Genomic DNA, 18,664 nt, shown 5'->3' with positions numbered 1-18,664 from the left:
ACACATAAATTATCATTCGAATCTATATATATATATATTCCAATCACTCGATTCAGTAGCTTTGAAGGGATATTTTGCGAGAGATAGATTGTTGAACATCTAGGTTTGGGCGTGAGGTTTATTAGTGAGATTAAGATATGTCTATTTTTTTATAATCTTCTTCTCACGTATGTCAATTTTGAAAATCTTCTTTCGAAGTACGTTATTTTTCCACATATCTAGTCTCTTATTCAGTGGCAAAGCCACCTTATGCTATCCTGAATTTCTGATACATCAATTTCGATCCTGTTTAGAAGAATAATTTGTGATTTGCACTATTTATGTATGTGATGTTTTGTGACAAACATTTGTGGTATTTTCCATTAAAATGAAGAATAATTTATCGTTTCTAGTTCCTTTTCATGTTTTAGTCTCAACATTAATCTCTCTCGTGGGACAATAATTTTTTGAAGATAAATATCTTTCATTTTGGCCAAACAATTGTTTCCTTTGTTTAAATAGTGATAATGCTACTCCATCCATCAATTACACCTTTCCTTATTTTGATTTATGCAAGTTATTAAAAGCTAACTCAAATGTTGTGGGTTTCTCTTCTTTCTTCTTCTATTTTGTTAGGTGGAAATTTTCGTATGTAAGTTGATGAAAATGTTTGTTTCAGTCTTTGTTTTATTCACTTTGTATGTATATTAACAAAGAAAGATCAGAACAATCAATTAAGTTATTAATAGAAAGAAATTTAATTTTGTTTTCAAATCCTAACAAATATAATAACTTGTTATTTTTTCTATTTGATCTTTATAAATAATTGAAAAGGGAGATTTTATTTTTTTATGATTTTGCAAAAACTAAGGAGATTAGAGTGAAAATCATTCAAAATAATGTGATAAGGTATAAGTCACGAAAAAATCAGGAGTGCAAATTGCAAATTATTCTATTTAGAAGGTAGTATTGATGTGTTGATGCTTTGAGTCACTAACGCTGGACTTATTCTATTCAATTTAGTGATGTTGAGCGGTAAATATCTCACTTGATAATAAAACGTTATCTAATTGCCAAAACAATAAATATTTAGAAAATTAGTAGCTTCAATATTATTATTTTTCCTTGTTAAGCTAGCCAAGTGGTCACATACGTATGTGATAGTGATACCATCAAATTAAAGAAAACAAAATTAAAGGATGGAAGCAAAGCATATGACAATTTGAAGAAGACATCTCCCTAACACCTCATCACCGACCCTAACATCTCATTTGCACAATTTCTAAATCCCACAAAATTGTTGAAAAAGGTGAATAGACCTTTTTCTAATTTGTATTAATTGCAACCTAAAAATAAAATACTTTGGTAAAGGGAGTGTTTCTCCTTTAATAATTCTTATGCAAGCCAAATCAAAATTAGTTAGGACCTCATAGGTATTAAATATTATATCAAAATAAAATTTTAAAAAGTCATATTAAGTAATATCAAATAATAGTGTATAATTATAAATTTATATCAAAATCTACAATCTAATTTGGTAAAAATGAAAGTCAATTTGATTTGGTTGATTTGATCGACTTTTAAAGAATTATTGATACTTTGGTACGGTAACAAACCTTATATGATGTAAATTCAATTGAGTTGAAACCCTCAAAATAAATATCAGATATTAAATATATAGCAAAAAGGTAAAAAGAGTGAATTTCATGTTGAAGTAATATTTACCAACCAATAGGGAGTTCAGACTTGTACCTTTTCCGTTTTGGGCTTCATTGACTAATTAAGTCCTTTTTTTCCTCCGAAAATTATCAAGTGGATGAGGTTGTTTTTTTCTTAATTAAAGGTTTCATTTTTTAGTTTAAGATATAAAATAATTTCTTAGTAGTTAGTATAGAGTACTTTCCTCAAACGAGTTTTAATTGATGTGAATTTAAATTAATTCAATTTCAATACAAATGTAAACCCCGAATAAAAAGTCTTCTTTGATAATTAATGTAAGAATGTTCTAAGAAACATAGTGTCCGTGAAACACACTCAACCCTAGTCCATTTCCAAGTCGTCTTTCCTTTTACCCATCATGTCTTACCCATTAAGAAAAATAAGGAAAATACAAATATAAGCTTGAATATAACATTATTGTTTCTTAATAACTAAGAATTTTTTAACTACTATAGGTTCAAAGTAATTCTTTAATTGGATATTAAATTGACTTTTTAAGTTATCAAAAGTTTAACACTTCTAATTTTTATTAAAAGTAATAAAAATTAATGGTATGCTATATTTGAGAATGGGTTCAAAATAATTATTTAACTATATATTGAATAATTGTGGTTTTTGATAAATATGCTTTTTAATTTGGTTTCAATTTGTAAACATGGCCTTCAATTTTGGGTGTGTATAAGTAGACACTTGAACTTGTATAAAGTTAAACAAATAGATATATGTGTCATGTGTGGTGTCCTACGTGGCCAATTTGCTTCCTATAGCAAGGTGTTCTACGTGTGTCTACTTGTTCAACTTTATACATGTTTAAGTGTCGCTTGTGCACATTCAAAGTTGGAGGACATAGATGTCAGGTGAGATCAAGTTGTTAAATGGCACGTTTATGTATTTTGCCATGCCTATTTAAGGGAAAAAGGACAAACATACCCCCGAACTATCGTAAATGGTATGCAGATACCCTCCGTCATACTTTTGGGACATTGGTGCCCCTGCCGTCTAAAAACTAGAATATATATACTCTTTATACTAACGGACATACACATGTCATAATCTTATCCACAAACGCGACATTTATTAAATATTGGATCGACGGATAAGATTGCGCCACATATACCTATTTAGTCTCCCGTTAGAGTGAAGGGCATATATGCTCTAGTTTTTTATGGCAGGGGCACCAATGTCCCAAAAGTATGATGTAGAGTACATGCATACCATTTATGATAGTTTGAAGATATATTTTTCTGTTTTCCCAATATTTAATAACGAAATGTGTCTATTAAGTTTGACGGAAACTATGAAAAAAACTAGCGATAACTCACATTTCAAGTTATAACTTTTGTAATTTCGGCTATTTTTTTTGTTTATTTCTTATGGTACAACTTTTTTGAAATGTAATTTTTGTTGTCTTTTCTATCTCTTTTTTAATGCCTCGTGCATTTTTTGTATTGCATTTCTTAAAATTTAATGAAATCTTCTTGGTGTTTCTGATTAAAAATTTTCCGCCCTTCGTCAAATATAACAAATATAAAATTACCAAATATTTGATGGGAACAAAAAAAAATTTACTTCTCACATTTAATGGGATATTACGAAATCAAATTTAAAATAAATTTATATAAACAATCAAACAAAATATAAATCTAATTTCTAACTTATAATTCTGAAATAACTCGCATATTCTCCTTACCATGCCACCTTAGTTGTTCAATGTATACACATAAGATACTTGAACCAACCCTCAACATAAGGGAACCGGTCATTTTTGTCATTTTATCCATCTTTTACTTCGGCGTAAACATTTTCTTTTTTCAATAGACCTTATATGGTGTAAATTCAATTAGTTGAGACTCTCAAATTAAATATCGAATATTGAATATATAACAATAAAATATAAAGAGAGAATTTCGTGTTAAAGTGATACCATCCAATTATTAGAGTTGTATTATTTGAGTTTTGTTCATCAACTAATTAAGTTTTTTTTCTTCGGACAATTATTAAATAGATGGAATTGCTTGTCTCTTAACAAAAAGTTTCGTTTTTAACTCAAAGGTACAAAAGAATTCTTATTAGAGAGCACTTTTTGCATAAATTTTTTCAATACAAATTTAAATTAATCGAGCCTATAACCCTTCGGGGTGGCCTAGTGATTTGGGCTTGGGCTTGGGACTTTTATGCTGGAGGTCTCAAGTTCGAAACCCCTTGCCAGCGAAAGTAAGGGCTTTTACCTTCTGGGTCGAGCTCGTCGCACCGGACTTGCCTAGTGCGGGTTACCTCTCCTATGTGGTTTGCGATCTATTGCATAGGAGCGGGGATTTAACCATGTGCGCACCCAAAGGATAGCGACTACAGATTTCCCTTGTCATAGAAAAAAAAAAATTAATGGAGCCTATAAAACATTCACTCAAAGAGCTAGTCCACTTCTAAGTCGTCTTTCTTGTTCCCATTATGTCTTGCCCATTAAGAAAAAAATAAGGACCATAAAATAGGGAAAATTAAGTGTATAAGCAAACATATACTAGTTACTTAGTTAACATAGTTATAATTTGTCTTAATTACAATTTGCGACATACTTTTAGTTATAATTACGCAGCTCAGCTTTTTCGTTTTGTATAATTCACACGTTTATATAATTCAAAATTTGTATAACTTTTGTATAATTCGGAATTTGTATACTATAATTTGTATAATTGTGTACACTTCTAATGTTTGTAATTATATAAATTTGCTATTTCAAGTTTATACAAAAATAATTGAGTTATACAAATGTATCCGCGAATTATACAAACCTGCAAATTATACAAATCTACGAATCAACGAGGCAACTTAAACTATAGCTACAACTCGTAAATATACAAACTATAGCTACGTAGCATAATTAAGTTCATTATAAAAGTTATTTGCGAAAGTTAAAAAAAAAAAATACAAGCTTGAATATATAACATTATCTTGACCGTTGATTACGTGCCAGTTAACTCGTATCAAAATCAAAGGTTCAGATTTTACAATAAAATTATCTCAACCGACTCAAATTGATTGTTTCTTAATCACTAAGTTAGAAGACTCTAGAAGCCCTACTAGAGATGTGACTAAGAAAAGGATCGTATGTTATGTTTGAGGATAGATTTTTAAAAAAAAAAATTAATTAAAAATCGAATATTTTGATCCTTTAACTTAGCAAAAGTTATTGTTTTTAATCTCCATTAAATATTTATTAAATTGCGTCTGTTAAGTTTGATAGATAAAATATATAAAAAGAAAATAGCGAGGACTTATATTTAGAAATATAACTTTTGTAGTTTTTGCCATTTTTTGTTTGTTTCTTAAGTAATAAGTATTGCATAATTTTTATGTGTAGTTTTTGCTATTTTTTTCTATATCTTTTTAATGTCTAATGCATCTTTCTAATTGCACTTTTAAAAATTTGATGAAATTCTATTGTTGTCTATGGTTAAATCTTTTTTTCCTTCGTCAAATATAAGTTATTAAATATTTGATGAAAATAAAAAATATTAACTTTGGACAAATTATAAAGAATATAATTTAATACATTTAATAAAATATCACAAAATTAAGTTTAAAGTAAATTTATCACAATATAAATTTAAATCTCAAACTTAATCATAAAATATCTCGAACATATCTTCCTACCTACAAAATGACTTCTAATTGTTCAATGTGTGTACACATAAAGCTACTTGAGCCAACCCCTCGACATAAAGGACCCTTTTTTGTCATTTTCTCCATGTTTTCCTCGAAATTTTCTTTTTTCTTTTTTCTTTTTTCTTTTTTCTTTTTTTCTGCCTATATAAGTATGTCCAAGTCTTTATTTTTTTTCACTACAAAACTTTGTTATTACTATCCACCAAAACAAAAAAAAAAGACTTAATAGGTCAATGGCAGGGGAGAATTGCCATGATGTGATCAAGCTACTTGGTTCTTCAGATCGTGACTTTCTTATTCGCAACAATGGTGACAAGGTATCAATTGTTCCATTAATTCTTTGTTTTTTTTTGTTTTTTTTGTTATAGTAGCTGATGTTGATAAATGATAAATTGGAGTATGTAGCTGTAGTTTCTTGTTATTCTTTTGGTTTAAATATTTGTATATCCGGGGCAGAGCAAGGTAGAGTAGAGGGTTGGTTCGATGGAATTTTTTTTTAATTATATATATGGTAGATGTTAAACTTTTTTTTAACTTCTTCCTTATATTTAATTATTTCTTCATAATTTGATCCTTTAGGAAAAAGTTTGGCTCGATCGTGTGTTAGGTAGATACCTGAAAATCGATTTTCTCAAAAGAAGTAGAAACGATATGACTTATGATAGGAGAGGACCTAAGAAGGAAGCAAAGGAGAGATGTTGGTACAATATGGGATTTCTCCCTCAGGGGATCAAAAGATGTTGTATTAAAGTTTCAATGGGTTAATAACTAATTCGGCTTTGTGCGGTGTAGGTCTCATTTAATGGGCAAGCACTCACTAGTCACTATCTTAGTTTCTTCCATTCTCCGAGACCTGTGGTTAAGGTTAGAGGTGATCGCATCTATTCCACCTAGCTTTGAAATTCGAGATTCATTGTTCCCTTTTGTCTAAGTAAGACTTGTGGACTTCTTAACTTATCTAAGAAATGTTCTTATAAGATTGATCTAGGCCTTGGACAGTTTTTTGAGAATGTCCTCGAAAAGTTGTAAACAATTGAAGGATGATTACTTCTTCTTTTTTGTGACCATGTTTTCCGGGCTAGTTTTCGCGCATTTTGACTAATTCAACGGAATATCTGACATCTCCCACCAGCAACTCTATCCACCAAGGCTAGGACAGATGGGAAGGATGATTACTTTTTAATACGAAGTTCTTCAAACTCAATTGTGTTTGTACTGGTTTGTTATTCAGAAAGACATGATTATGATTTATAACCCGTTACTTTGCAAAACTATCTGCATTATTTACTCCACCTATGCTTTGGAAATGTTTAGAACAATATCCACAAGTTTGTAACATTAAAAAGAGTAATTTTACTTTTAAAAGAAACAAGATGAAATGACTTATAAGGAGAACGTACGAACATGATAATAGGGATGCATTAAATATGTAATTAAAAGAAAATATAACATATATGGAATATTCAAGATTTAGCCAGAAATTGTGGAAGTAAGTTTGGTTGATCTTGGTTTCTTAATTTTTAAGTGGTTCGGAATTGGCTTGATTCGAAACCAAAAACATCATTTTGTTGTCTTTTTATTCTTTTGTGGATGTTTGATTCTGTTTTGATTGAAAAAATTGTTCTTTTAACCAAATAATTACTTAATTTTTTCAAGGGAACTGTGGTAAAAAGTTGTTAGGACCAGGTGGTCTGCGTTCACGGAAATAGCTTTTTGTATCATTTCAAATATGATAATATGTTTGTAGTTACAAGGTATTATACCGAGCATAAGAAAGTGAGGTGTATATGCATTGTTTACCGTGTGCCTGACTTTTTAGTTTTACTGGTATAGACAGACATGTTAGGAAAGGAATAAAATGATTTTTTGGAAATTATAGCTAGCTCTGATTAACATATAATTTCATTTATGGCAAGTTTTTCACAAACGTTTAATTCTCAGGTTAAGCTTGATACTTTAAAGGAGAAAAAAATCGGTTTGTACTTTTCAGCATCATGGTGTGGTCCATGCAAACATTTCACCCCGAATTTGGTAGAGGCGTACAATGGGCTCCTACCAAATGGAGACTTTGAAGTTGTTTTCCTTACTGCTGATAAGGATGATGAATCTTTTAAGGAGTACTTTTCTAAAATGCCTTGGCTCGCTGTCCCATTCTCTGATTCTGAAACACGTAAACGTTTGAATGAATTGTTTGCTGTTAGGGGAATACCCCACTTAGTGATCCTTGATGCTAGTGGGAAGGTAGTGACAAATAGCGGGGTTGAAATCATTGTTGAGCATGGGGTGGAGGGCTACCCTTTCACCCAAGAACGGCTAAGTGAACTTAAAGAGCAAGAAGAAACCGCTAAAAGAGAACAATCTTTGAAATCTATCTTGGAGTCGCAGTCCAGAAACTATGTAATTGCAGCTGATGGGAGGAAGGTTGATTCAAGATGCTTTTTTTTCGATCCTGAATTTTTTTTCTCTTGTTTATTCATTAAAGTTTCTCTCATTACTTTTTCGTTATGTCTTGATAATTATTAGGTACCTGTTGCTGATCTTGAAGGCAAGATTATAGGCCTATATTTCTCAATGACTTCTTTTAAAGGATGTGAATCCTTTACTCGGAAGCTGATCGAGATGTATGACAAGTTGAAGGCTCAGGAGGGAAACTTTGAGATTGTCATGATTCCTCTTGACGATGAAGATGAAGATGAATCTTTTAAGAAAGAGTTTTCGAGAATGCCTTGGTTTTCACTTCCCTTAAAAGACAAGACCTGTGAGAAGCTGGCCAGGTACTTTGAGCTCTCTACCCTTCCTACCTTAGTCATCATTGGAACAGATGGGAAGACTCTTCATTCTAATGTTGCTGAAGCCGTCGAGGAGCATGGTATCCTGGCATATCCTTTTACCCCTGAGAAGTATGCTGAACTTGAGCAGATACAGAAAGCTAAACTGGAAGCACAAACATTGGAGTCGATTTTGGTCACTGGAGATCATGATTTCGTCATTGGAAAAGATGGTGAAAAGGTAGGACACAAACATCACATGTTTGGTTATATTTTGTTTTTGTTCAATCTTTTGTCATCAATCATGCTTTGATTACTATACCACGATTAACATGACTGTCCTTTCTGTTGATATTTTACTCTTATCCTTAACTTCAACTAGTAACCAAAATTTCTCTTTGTAGATCCTGGTGTCTGACCTCGTAGGGAAGAATATTCTCCTTTACTTCTCAGCACATTGGTGTCCCCCATGCCGTGCTTTTACACCACAGCTTAAAGAGGCATATGAGACGATAAAAGCCAAAAATGGTCCATTGGAAGTGATTTTCATATCTAGCGACCGAGATCAAGCCTCATTTGATGACTATTTTGCTTCAATGCCATGGCTGGCTCTTCCCTTTGGTGATGAGAGGAAGACATATTTGAGTCGCCTATTCAAAGTTCGTGGCATACCAACATTGGTTGCTGTAGGGCCATCAGGCAAGACTGTTACAACTGGAGCCAGAAATTTGATCATGTCTCATGGTGCGAAGGCTTTTCCATTCACCGAGGAGCGTATGAAGGAGATTGAAGCAGAAACTGCAGAAATGGCAAAGGGGTGGCCTGAGAAAATTATGCACAAACTTCACGAGCATGAACTTCTGCTTTCTAAGCGTTCTGCTTACAATTGTGATGTATGCGATGAGGCGGGACAGATATGGTCATTCTATTGCGAAGAGTGTGACTTTGATATGCACCCAAAATGTGCTCTAGAAGAGAAAAAGGAAAGCAACATGGATACCGAGGAAGATCAAAAGGATCAAGGCAAAGAGGAACAGAAAGCAAATGAAGGATGGATTTGTGATGGTGAAGTTTGTTTCAAAGGTTAATTTGTTGTTATTTCTTGGTGGCTATGAGGAATTTGCTATCAAATCTTTAGTTAAGAAGCATATTTGTGTGTTTTGAAATTGTTCTTTGTGAGACACTTCTATCCTAAAATCTTCTGTTGTCACTTTTATTTATGCAATACAAGTTTCATTAAACATTGGACCTGTGTTTGATCCAGATTATACTATCTATCTCCAGGTAAATTGTCTCTATGAGTCAAGTTATTTGTGCAAAGAATATGACATTGATTTTCTGAATCAGATTTCAATATTTTCGTTTCTCAGTGTTATGATTATCTACTCCATCAGAGAGTGTTGGTTTCACTATGATAAGCTTTTAAAATTTTTAGAATTTCTGGTAAAGAATGCAATGGTTTTATCCTTATGGTATTCCAAATGTTATGGATGCTTGGTTCTGGAAACCTTTGCTTGTTTCACTCTAAGATGTTGTTCTTGTGTTCGAATTTTTCTTGCAGTACTTCTTTTCCTGGACGTTTCAGGAAAAAACACATCTTTATTGATAATTTTGTTTGGTAACCTTTGTCAAATAGCATGGAGTTCTATGATTGTAAAATATCATAGAACCTTTAATAACTTTCTGTTCTAGAACCTGCACTGAGGTTTTTCTTAGATATCGAGTTCCCTTTGCTTAGCTTGAATGCAAGATTGTAGGCCTGTATTCTCAGTGACCTCTTTCGAAGAATGTGAATCATTTGATTAGAAGCTGATTGAGATGTATGAAGACACAGGGAGAACTTTGAGATCGCGATGATCCCCTTTCTATACATGTTATTCATGATGGTTTGGGTACTATGATATAACTAGCATGACAAGCCCTCACCGTTGATGCTTTAATCTATCTCTTAACTACAACGAGTGACCAAAATTTTCTCTTTGTAGAGTCTGGTGTCTGATCTTGTAGGGAAGAGTATTCTTCTTTACTTCTCTGCACATTCGTGTCCACCATTCCGTGCTTTTACACCAATGCAGAAAGAAGCATACGAGAAAATTAAAGCCAAAAATAAACATATGGGAGTAATTTTCTTATCCATTGACAAAAATCGCGCTTCCTTTGGTGACTAATTTGCTACAATGCCATGGTTAGCTCTTCCCTTTGGCGATGAAAGGATGCAATCGCCTTTTCCAAAGTTCGTGGCATACCAACAGGATAGATATGGTCATTCCATTGTGAAGAGTGTAGCTTTGATCCGCACCCAAAATGTACTCGAGAAGAAAAAGGATAACAACATGGATCCTGAGGTCTGAGGAAGATCATACAGAGCAACGCAGAGAAAAAAAAACAAATGAAGGATGTGTTTGTGATGATGAAGTTTGTTTTAAAGCTTAATCTGTGATTATGGTTGATGACTTCTAAATCTTGTTTTATGACTATGTTATATAACATAAGGAACATATACATTGTTTAATAGTGATCAATAACCTCAAACGCTAGCTCATGGGGAGGAATTTCCCAAGTTCATATAAGTAGATCACCAGTCCGTTTCCCAACCAATGTAGCACTTTAACCCACTCTTAACACCCTCCTTCACACCCAGGTTCAACTAGAGCATGAACCTGGAGCCCAAACGAGAATGGACCTGGCTCTGACATGTCAGGTAAAGATGATTGAAATGAAAATGATGTTCACTTACCTGGACTGGAAAAGCTTATAAGAATTTGCATCAATTAGTTCTTTTACTTTTCTCCTTCAGATGATAAGCTACATATGTACATGAAAATATTACTATATGATTAATTAATGAAAAAAAAATCAATTTTATCAGTACACCACTCAAAAAAGATTCATAAATAAAGAGAATTTTAATAAAGTTGTTTGGAGAAGCCGGCAGGCCAAAGACAAAGCAGCATATATGAGGAATCTTGGTCAGTGGAGGAATCAAGATGCCACTGTCCATTCTAATTGTAATATAAATAATAATATTCCATTTCATTTGTCACTATTGTATAGTTTATTTTGATTATATAATATTGTTGCAAATTGTAACAAAATGCCCTTCAAACTTTAGTCTAGGCAGCTAATACTTCTAATCCAATTTAATATGTATTTGTGACAGGGCCGGCCAGGTTGAAACTTCAGATGAAATTGACCGGCAAGTGCTCGTTGTCCCTAATAAGTTTCCTTTAAGAGAGAATCAAACAGAACATGTCAAATGAAACATGTTGAGTGTTGTACAGTTTTGAGAGAGATAGGAATCAGTAACTGATGGCTATGGCAATTGATCTAGAAAACTCCTTGAATGATCTCACAGTTGTACTGTCTTCAAAGGAGAGAGACTTTCTAATATGTACAAACGGCGAACAGGTATGTATACTGGCACTATCCCTTCAAATGTTTCTAAATTAACCTTTTCTAAGTTGTTATAACGACGTTTGACTGTATATACTTCCTCTATAATCTTATTTAAGAACAAGAAAGATTGAACAAAAACAAACTGGATCACTGATCTTATGCTTGTTTGTAGGTTACATTGAGCAGCATAACAGGAAAGATTGTGGGCTTGTATTTCTCCGGTTCATGGTGTGGTCCATGTCGCCAGTTTACACCAAAGTTGGTGGAAGCTTATGAGAGTCTATATCCTAAAGGTGACTTTGAAATAGTGTTCATTTCATCTGATAAAGATGACGAATCGTTTAATGAATACTTTGGGAAAATGCCGTGGCTTGCTGTTCCTTTTTCTGATGCTGAGGCTAGAAAGAACTTAAAGCAGTTATTCAAAGTAAGGGCAATTCCACATCTTGTTATTCTTGATGGGACAGGCAAAGTTTTGAGCAACGATGGCGTTAAATTTATCAAGAACTTTGGTCCTGAAGCCTATCCATTTACATCTGAAAGAATTAATTACTTGAGGCTGGAAGAAGAGAGGGCTAAGGAGAATCAGTCTTTGAGGTCTCTTCTGGTCTATGGATCACGCGATTTCTTGATCTCGAATGAAGAGAAAAAGGTAATGTCCTTGAGTTGATCATTTCTATGCATTGTAGTTTTTGTGCTTATTTTCGACATGCTTGTTTACAGATTTCCGTGTCTGAGCTTGAAGGGAAAACAGTTTGCCTATATTTCGGAACGAGTACTCATAGAGGGTGCAAGAATTTCACCTTGAAGCTAGCAGAGGTATACGAAAAGCTTAAAGGGAACAACTTTGAAATTGTGCTGATTTCTCTGGATGAAAAATATGAGGATTTTAAAGAAGGCTTTGAAGCAATGCCGTGGTTGGCTTTACCTTTCAAAGACAAGAACTGTGAGAGACTTGTTCAGTACTTTGAGCATAAACTCCTACCACAGCTTGTCGTATTAAGTCCAGATGGAAAGACTTTGCAGCAAAATGCAGTTAAATTTGTCGAAGAATATGGAGATGAAGCATTTCCTTTCACACAAGAAAAGCTTGTAACTTTAGCTAATCTAAAGAAGAAGAAACTAGAAGCACAAACATTAGAGTCTATCCTTGTTACTGCAGATCGAGATTTTGTCATTTCAAATGGCGGTTTAAAGGTAAGTTTAGTCGGTTGAAATAAGTGAATGAAACTGCGAATTCATTTCAAAGGGATTGATGAAGTTAGTGTTTCCTAATCAATGTTATTTTTCATTAAACTTGTTCAGGTTCCTGTACACAAACTAGTAGGGAACAACATTGTACTGTATTTTGCAGCAAGTTGGAGTCTCCCAAGTCGAGAATTTCAACCCAAACTCGTAACTGCATACCATGAAATCAAGAAGAAAGACGAAACGTTTGAAGTGATTTTCATCTCTAGTGATCAAGATGAACCTTCCTTTAATAACATCTTTTCAAGTATGCCCTGGTTGGCACTTCCTTTTGACGATGAAAGGAGGTCATTTCTGTCGCGCAGATTCAGCATTGTAGGCATTCCAGTGGCCATAGCAATTAGTCCTAATGGCTGCACTGTGAATACACAAGTAAGGCAGCTGTTAGAGGCACACGGTGCAGGAGCCTATCCCTTCACAGAAGACCATATAAAGATTTTGCAGCAACAACTCGACAAAAATACAACGGGTTGGCCCAAGAAAGACAGAAATGAAATTCACAATGAGCATGAACTTGCACTGATACATCAGCAAGTGTATCTTTGCAGCGGGTGCAAGGAGATGGGGTACGGGTGGGCTTTCTTCTGCAAACGTTGCGACTATGGACTCCATCCAAAATGTGCTCCAAAACAAGAAGAAATGAACTGAAAACAAATGTTTGATGAAAAGCCGAGCTCCATTTAGCAACATGATAGATCCACTTTAACCTCATACATGACCTCTAGTTCATCTTGTGATTAAAATAGTGATTTGTGTGTAATTTGCATCATTTTTATGTCTGACCTTCTAGTAAATAGTTGTTAGTTCAACTTAATTATGCAACCATGTATGGTACTAGTGGTTCTTCAGGTTGATCACAAATTTTTGGCCATGTACATGAGTCGAGGGTCTTTTGGAAACAGTCTTTCTACCTCCACAAGGTAGGGGTAAGATTTGCGTATAATCTACCCTGTGGAATTTCACTGGGTATGTTGTTGTTCCTCGGTTGACCTCTCTTATTTTCATCTCACAGTGAGAACATGGAGGGTAAAATCGATCGTCAATACTACTGTCCTTATAGATGGGCAAAACCACCTCCTTGATAGGTTACGGAGCTACCAAGCTTCTCTTAAAGCCAAAAGAGGAGCAGTTTGGTGCACTAAAGCTCCCACTATCAATGACGTACACAGGATTTTTCATAAGGGATGTCACATTTTAAAATAAAAATAAATAATTAAAAAATAATAATGTTATATTAAAAATTATAATGTTATATTTAAAAACTATAATATTATATTAAAAAATTCTTAATTTTTTTAGCATTTTTATGTCTCTAGGAAATAAATTAAAATTAAAATTTTAATTAACCAAGTAAGAAAATGGTGTTATTGAGATTCGAACCCCCATCAACTGGGCAAAAGTTAAGCCCCTGACCGTCTGAGCTACATTGCTCTTTTGTACAAGCTGTGTCACTTTTTTAAATTTATCCTTTATTTGTATTATGCTTTTCAATTATGTTTACCTATTTAATTTAATAATAAAAATTTCCGATGAAGCCATGTCACGTGACACCCCTTGGCCCAAGGTAAATCCACCCCTTTCCACTATTATGTGCAGGGTTCGGGAAGGGCTAGACCACAAGAGTCTATTATACGCAGTCTTACCTTATGTTTTTGCAAAAGACGTGTTTTTAAGGCTTGAAGCCAAGTAGTAGAACAATGAGAGCCAACATGATAACTACATTTTATTTTTTAACCTCCACAAGATGACTGGAAGGTGCTAGATGGACTAAAGTCAATCCAGATAAAGAAAGCAGAGGGCCCTATGTGTCGGATCCTCCGAAAAAATCACTATTTTTGAAAGATCTGTTTGTACTCTTGATATTTTAAAAAAGTTCGAGCAACATAGATCTAACTATTTCGATGAAAATGTCGGGGGTAAATATAACAAACAAAAGTTGCTAAAAAATTGCAAATCCTATATTTGATATCTTATCTACCCATATATTCACTAATCTCTAATACATTAGAACTTCACAAATATTACTTAAATAAATAAATAAAAGTTGCCATCACGCCCATTATGTTGTTCTTATTTTGTATTCCCAACTGGCGTCAAGTTGGAGCTCCGACTAATCTGAATTCACACTGCAATGGCTATTTTAGGAGTGGCTCTCTCAAGGATTTTCTCCATACTTTTAGCTCGAACTCGAACTTCTAGTTAAGGATGAAACAATTCTACTTTTCACTACAACTCATCATGTTGGTATATTGTGCTTGAATGCTCTTGTTAGTTTGTGGCTATTAATTTCCTTATGGCCTCATCAAAAACAGGGAAAATTATGAGGACAGGATATTCCAAATCACTATTTTACTAACAAATGGATGGCTGAAAATGAATTCTACCCAAAAAAACAGAAGCCAAAATCTAGCATTTCAACTTCTCAATCATGCACATAAAGTGTTTGAGGAAAATACTGAGTGAGAGGTAAAAAAACAGCTGGAAAGAAAGAAGAACAATGGAAACTCTGTTATCTTCCACTACTCTTCAACTCAAACCCCTTCATCCACCCTCTTCTTTCTCTTCTCTTCACTCTCCATTTTCTTCTACTTCTGCTCTTAGAGTAAAGGGTAGCAGAAAAGCTGAAACTTTTATTCAAAGAAGCCAATTTTCCACTGTTTTGCCAGTTAGAGTCTCTGCTAGTTCTCAAGCTGCAGCTGCTCAAACATCCACAAGCATTTCTATTCCTTCTGAAATGAAAGCTTGGAGTTATACTGATTATGGAAGTGTTGATGTTTTGAAGTTGGAGTCCAATGTTGCAGTTCCTGACATTAAGGAAGATCAAGTCTTGATTAAGGTTGTTGCTGCTGCTCTTAACCCTATTGATTTTAAACGAAGGCTCGGAAAATTTAAGGCCACTGATTCTCCACTTCCAGTAAGTTTAGGCACCCTTATCTTGTTATCTTTGAGTTTAGTTTGAATTCCATGTTTTAATGGTACAATTGCTTTTCTCATGCTTGTGTTATAATGTTTGTTAGAGTGGGTTAGAACCCATGGTTGAGGAATGGATAGTCGGTCTGTTTATATGGATTTAGGCCATCCACATTGGTTGAACATGGAGTTAGGCCCAACTGTCATATGTTTACAGTGATAGAGCAACTTTTCTCCTAAGATTTCAGCACAGAAAATGTTCAAACTGTTTTTTGTGACGTTTCACTTCATGACTGTAGTGTTCACTACTTCTTAAAAATTACCTTCGAAATCATGGGAGGTCAATATTAAATTAGAGATTATCTGCACTATCCATGTTTAACTGTGTGATATTTCATCTAAAAGTTCCCTCGCGTGCGGGTTTGATTCTTTTTCATGAGTCAAACACGTGATTTTTTCTCTGATAACGGGTGGCAATGAGATTTGAACTTGCAACTTCTGCCTATTATGATACCATGTTGAAGTGAGTCGCATCTCATCTAAAAGCTTAAGTTGTTAGAAAAAAGCACACATTTATTTACTTAATCATATATCTCGACATCCTTGCAACTGTTGAAGATTGAAATGATTGAATAGAAGTATGATTTTTCTAAAATTTTGTGTTTTTAGATGAGATGAGCACACAATTTAACATGTTGTCTGTGCAATTTCCATGTATTTGGCCCATGGAAAAGAATCAGACTCAGAAGTGAGAGGTTTTGCTGAAGTTATAATTAAGTAAACAAAAGTGTCTTTTAAGAAGAGATGATCATACAAGTCTAATCGGACAAAATCACACAATTTTTCCTGTTGTGGAATATGTAGTCTAAAACATATACTTTCTTGTTTGTGTAGACTGTGCCAGGTTATGATGTTGCTGGTGTGGTAGTGAAAGTTGGTAGTCAAGTAAAGGAGTTAAAAGAAGGAGATGAAGTGTATGGAGATATAAATGAGAAAGCAATAGATGGACCAAATCAATTTGGATCTTTAGCTGAGTACACTGCTGTTGAAGAGAAACTAGTTGCTTTGAAACCCAAGAATCTGAGTTTTGCGGAGGCTGCTGCTCTTCCTCTAGTTATTGAAACTGCTTATGAAGGTCTTGAGAAAGCTGGATTTTCTGCTGGCCAATCCATTCTTGTTTTGGGAGGTGCTGGTGGTGTTGGATCCCTTGTAATCCAGGTATGAACATTTCAATAAGTCTCATTTAAATGTATATTTCAGTTTTAGAAAAACATGATTTCTAGAAAAGTGTTCAGGTCATCTAATGATAACTATGAGTAACCTTCCATAAAGAGTGAGATTCGTAACTTAGAAAATAAGACAGGCTGTCCACTACAACAGATTAAAATATTCTGGTGCTAGCGTCTACGTAGATAGCATACTGACTTGGCTTTCGGTAGGATTCTTTGAGGACAATGCCAAATTAAATTGTTTTTTCAGTCTTCATCATTTACTCCCCTGAATTAGCAGTCACCCGTCTTCTTCATCTCGCACATTACATCATATGGATTCAATAATCCATTGGGCATTTTTAAAGATAAATAAAATAGCCTCTTACCCTATTTTTGTGTAAACGATCTAGTAGGCGGAATAGTTTTTGCTATCTTTTCTGCATGTTCAAACCTTTTTTATTTTCATGTGCCCCTGCTGCTAAAAAATGAAGCTGATGTGTCGTGTTTTTTTCTGTTACGCAGCTTGCGAAACATGTATTTGGTGCTTCAAAAGTAGCAGCTACCTCCAGCACAGGGAAGTTGGAACTCCTGAAAAGCTTAGGAGCTGATTTAGCTATTGACTACACTAAGGATAATTTCGAAGATCTACCTGACAAGTTTGATGTTGTTTATGATTCTGTTGGTAAGAACTTAGTTTCAACTTAAACAATGGCCATTTTAGTATACACATTGTCGGGACAAAATGCACGTACAAATTTAACATAACACATAGCTAACTAAATGGTTTAACAGTTAATAATAGTGAATATTCACAAGCATAAAGATCAAAACTGCATATTTTGAATCAATTGATGGTCAAATGGGCAATGTTTTGATGCATATTTTGAATCAATTGATGATCAAAAACTACAATTGCAAAATTTCCTTATTAAATTCTGAACTCATCATTTCATAAGTACAATGTTGGGATCTTTACATAAATAGACCGCCCGATTCATTATTTACAATCTCTAGCCGGTCTATATAAATTTTATACTGATTATAAATGGTTATATACATATTATACATCTGACGGCTATCTTTAGTTTAAGCTGTTGAGTGGGCTGCTATTTAGGTTAATTCTTCTACAAAGTTTCCAGCGCTAAGAATCTTAATGGTTGAATCCATCGGTTTTAATTAGATTTTGGATCCACCTCTACTAACAACTTCTTGGTCCTGACTACAGGTCAGGGTGAAAAGGCGGTGAAGGCAGTGAAGGAAGGTGGGAGTGTGGTAGTGCTAACAGGGGCAGTAACTCCACCAGGTTTTAGATTTGTGGTGACATCAAATGGAGAAATGTTGAAGAAACTGAACCCATACTTGGAGAGTGGGAAGGTGAAACCAGTGATAGATCCAAAGGGACCATTCCCATTTGATAAGGTTGTGGATGCTTTCTCTCATCTTGAAACTGGAAGAGCCACTGGAAAAGTTGTCATTTATCCTATTCCTTAAAAGGTAACTCTCATTTTGTGCAATTTTTAATATATTTAGGGAAAAGGAGAAGTTTTTGTTCCTCAAAGCCTATTGTGGCATGTGGCTGATCAAAACAGCATGTATGTTGATCATGTTGGACACAGAAATAATTACTAAGGAGGATTTTTGTGTTCACTCTTTTTGAATTCAATGTCTGATGTTTGGTACCTGTATTGGAGCCCGACTAATCTGGATTCACACCGCGTAGGACCTCATTGTGTTCGCTCGGTTTGAAACATAGTTTTACCAATTTTTGAA

At 34.1% G+C, this 18,664-nt stretch overlaps 3 protein-coding genes across 3 annotated transcripts; all 3 read left to right on the top strand.

Annotated features, from left to right (window-relative positions):
- Positions 1 to 2,548: 2,548 nt before the first annotated feature.
- Positions 2,549 to 9,435, top strand: LOC102606289 (probable nucleoredoxin 1). Its single transcript, XM_006365178.2, has 5 exons — positions 2,549 to 2,555; positions 5,512 to 5,678; positions 7,303 to 7,782; positions 7,885 to 8,370; positions 8,534 to 9,435. The coding sequence occupies exons 1-5, from the start codon at positions 2,549 to 2,551 to the stop codon at positions 9,215 to 9,217; spliced, it is 1,824 nt and encodes a 607-aa protein (XP_006365240.1). The 3' UTR covers positions 9,218 to 9,435.
- A 1,806-nt stretch (positions 9,436 to 11,241) lies between these two features.
- LOC102604942 (probable nucleoredoxin 1) lies at positions 11,242 to 13,592 on the top strand. The gene is made up of 4 exons (XM_006365175.2): positions 11,242 to 11,537; positions 11,698 to 12,177; positions 12,249 to 12,722; positions 12,831 to 13,592. The coding sequence occupies exons 1-4, from the start codon at positions 11,439 to 11,441 to the stop codon at positions 13,419 to 13,421; spliced, it is 1,644 nt and encodes a 547-aa protein (XP_006365237.1). The 5' UTR covers positions 11,242 to 11,438; the 3' UTR covers positions 13,422 to 13,592.
- Positions 13,593 to 15,093: 1,501 nt separating this feature from the next.
- Positions 15,094 to 18,573, top strand: LOC102604604 (2-methylene-furan-3-one reductase). Its single transcript, XM_006365174.2, has 4 exons — positions 15,094 to 15,687; positions 16,578 to 16,901; positions 17,417 to 17,576; positions 18,120 to 18,573. The coding sequence occupies exons 1-4, from the start codon at positions 15,271 to 15,273 to the stop codon at positions 18,383 to 18,385; spliced, it is 1,167 nt and encodes a 388-aa protein (XP_006365236.1). The 5' UTR covers positions 15,094 to 15,270; the 3' UTR covers positions 18,386 to 18,573.
- Positions 18,574 to 18,664: the final 91 nt, after the last annotated feature.

The sequence above is a fragment of the Solanum tuberosum genome, unplaced genomic scaffold (genome assembly GCF_000226075.1).
Source record: "Solanum tuberosum cultivar DM 1-3 516 R44 unplaced genomic scaffold, SolTub_3.0 scf00540, whole genome shotgun sequence".
NCBI lineage: Eukaryota > Viridiplantae > Streptophyta > Magnoliopsida > Solanales > Solanaceae > Solanum > Solanum tuberosum.
Note: the sequence above shows the minus strand (reverse complement) of the source record. Positions and strands in the feature narration are given on the sequence as shown.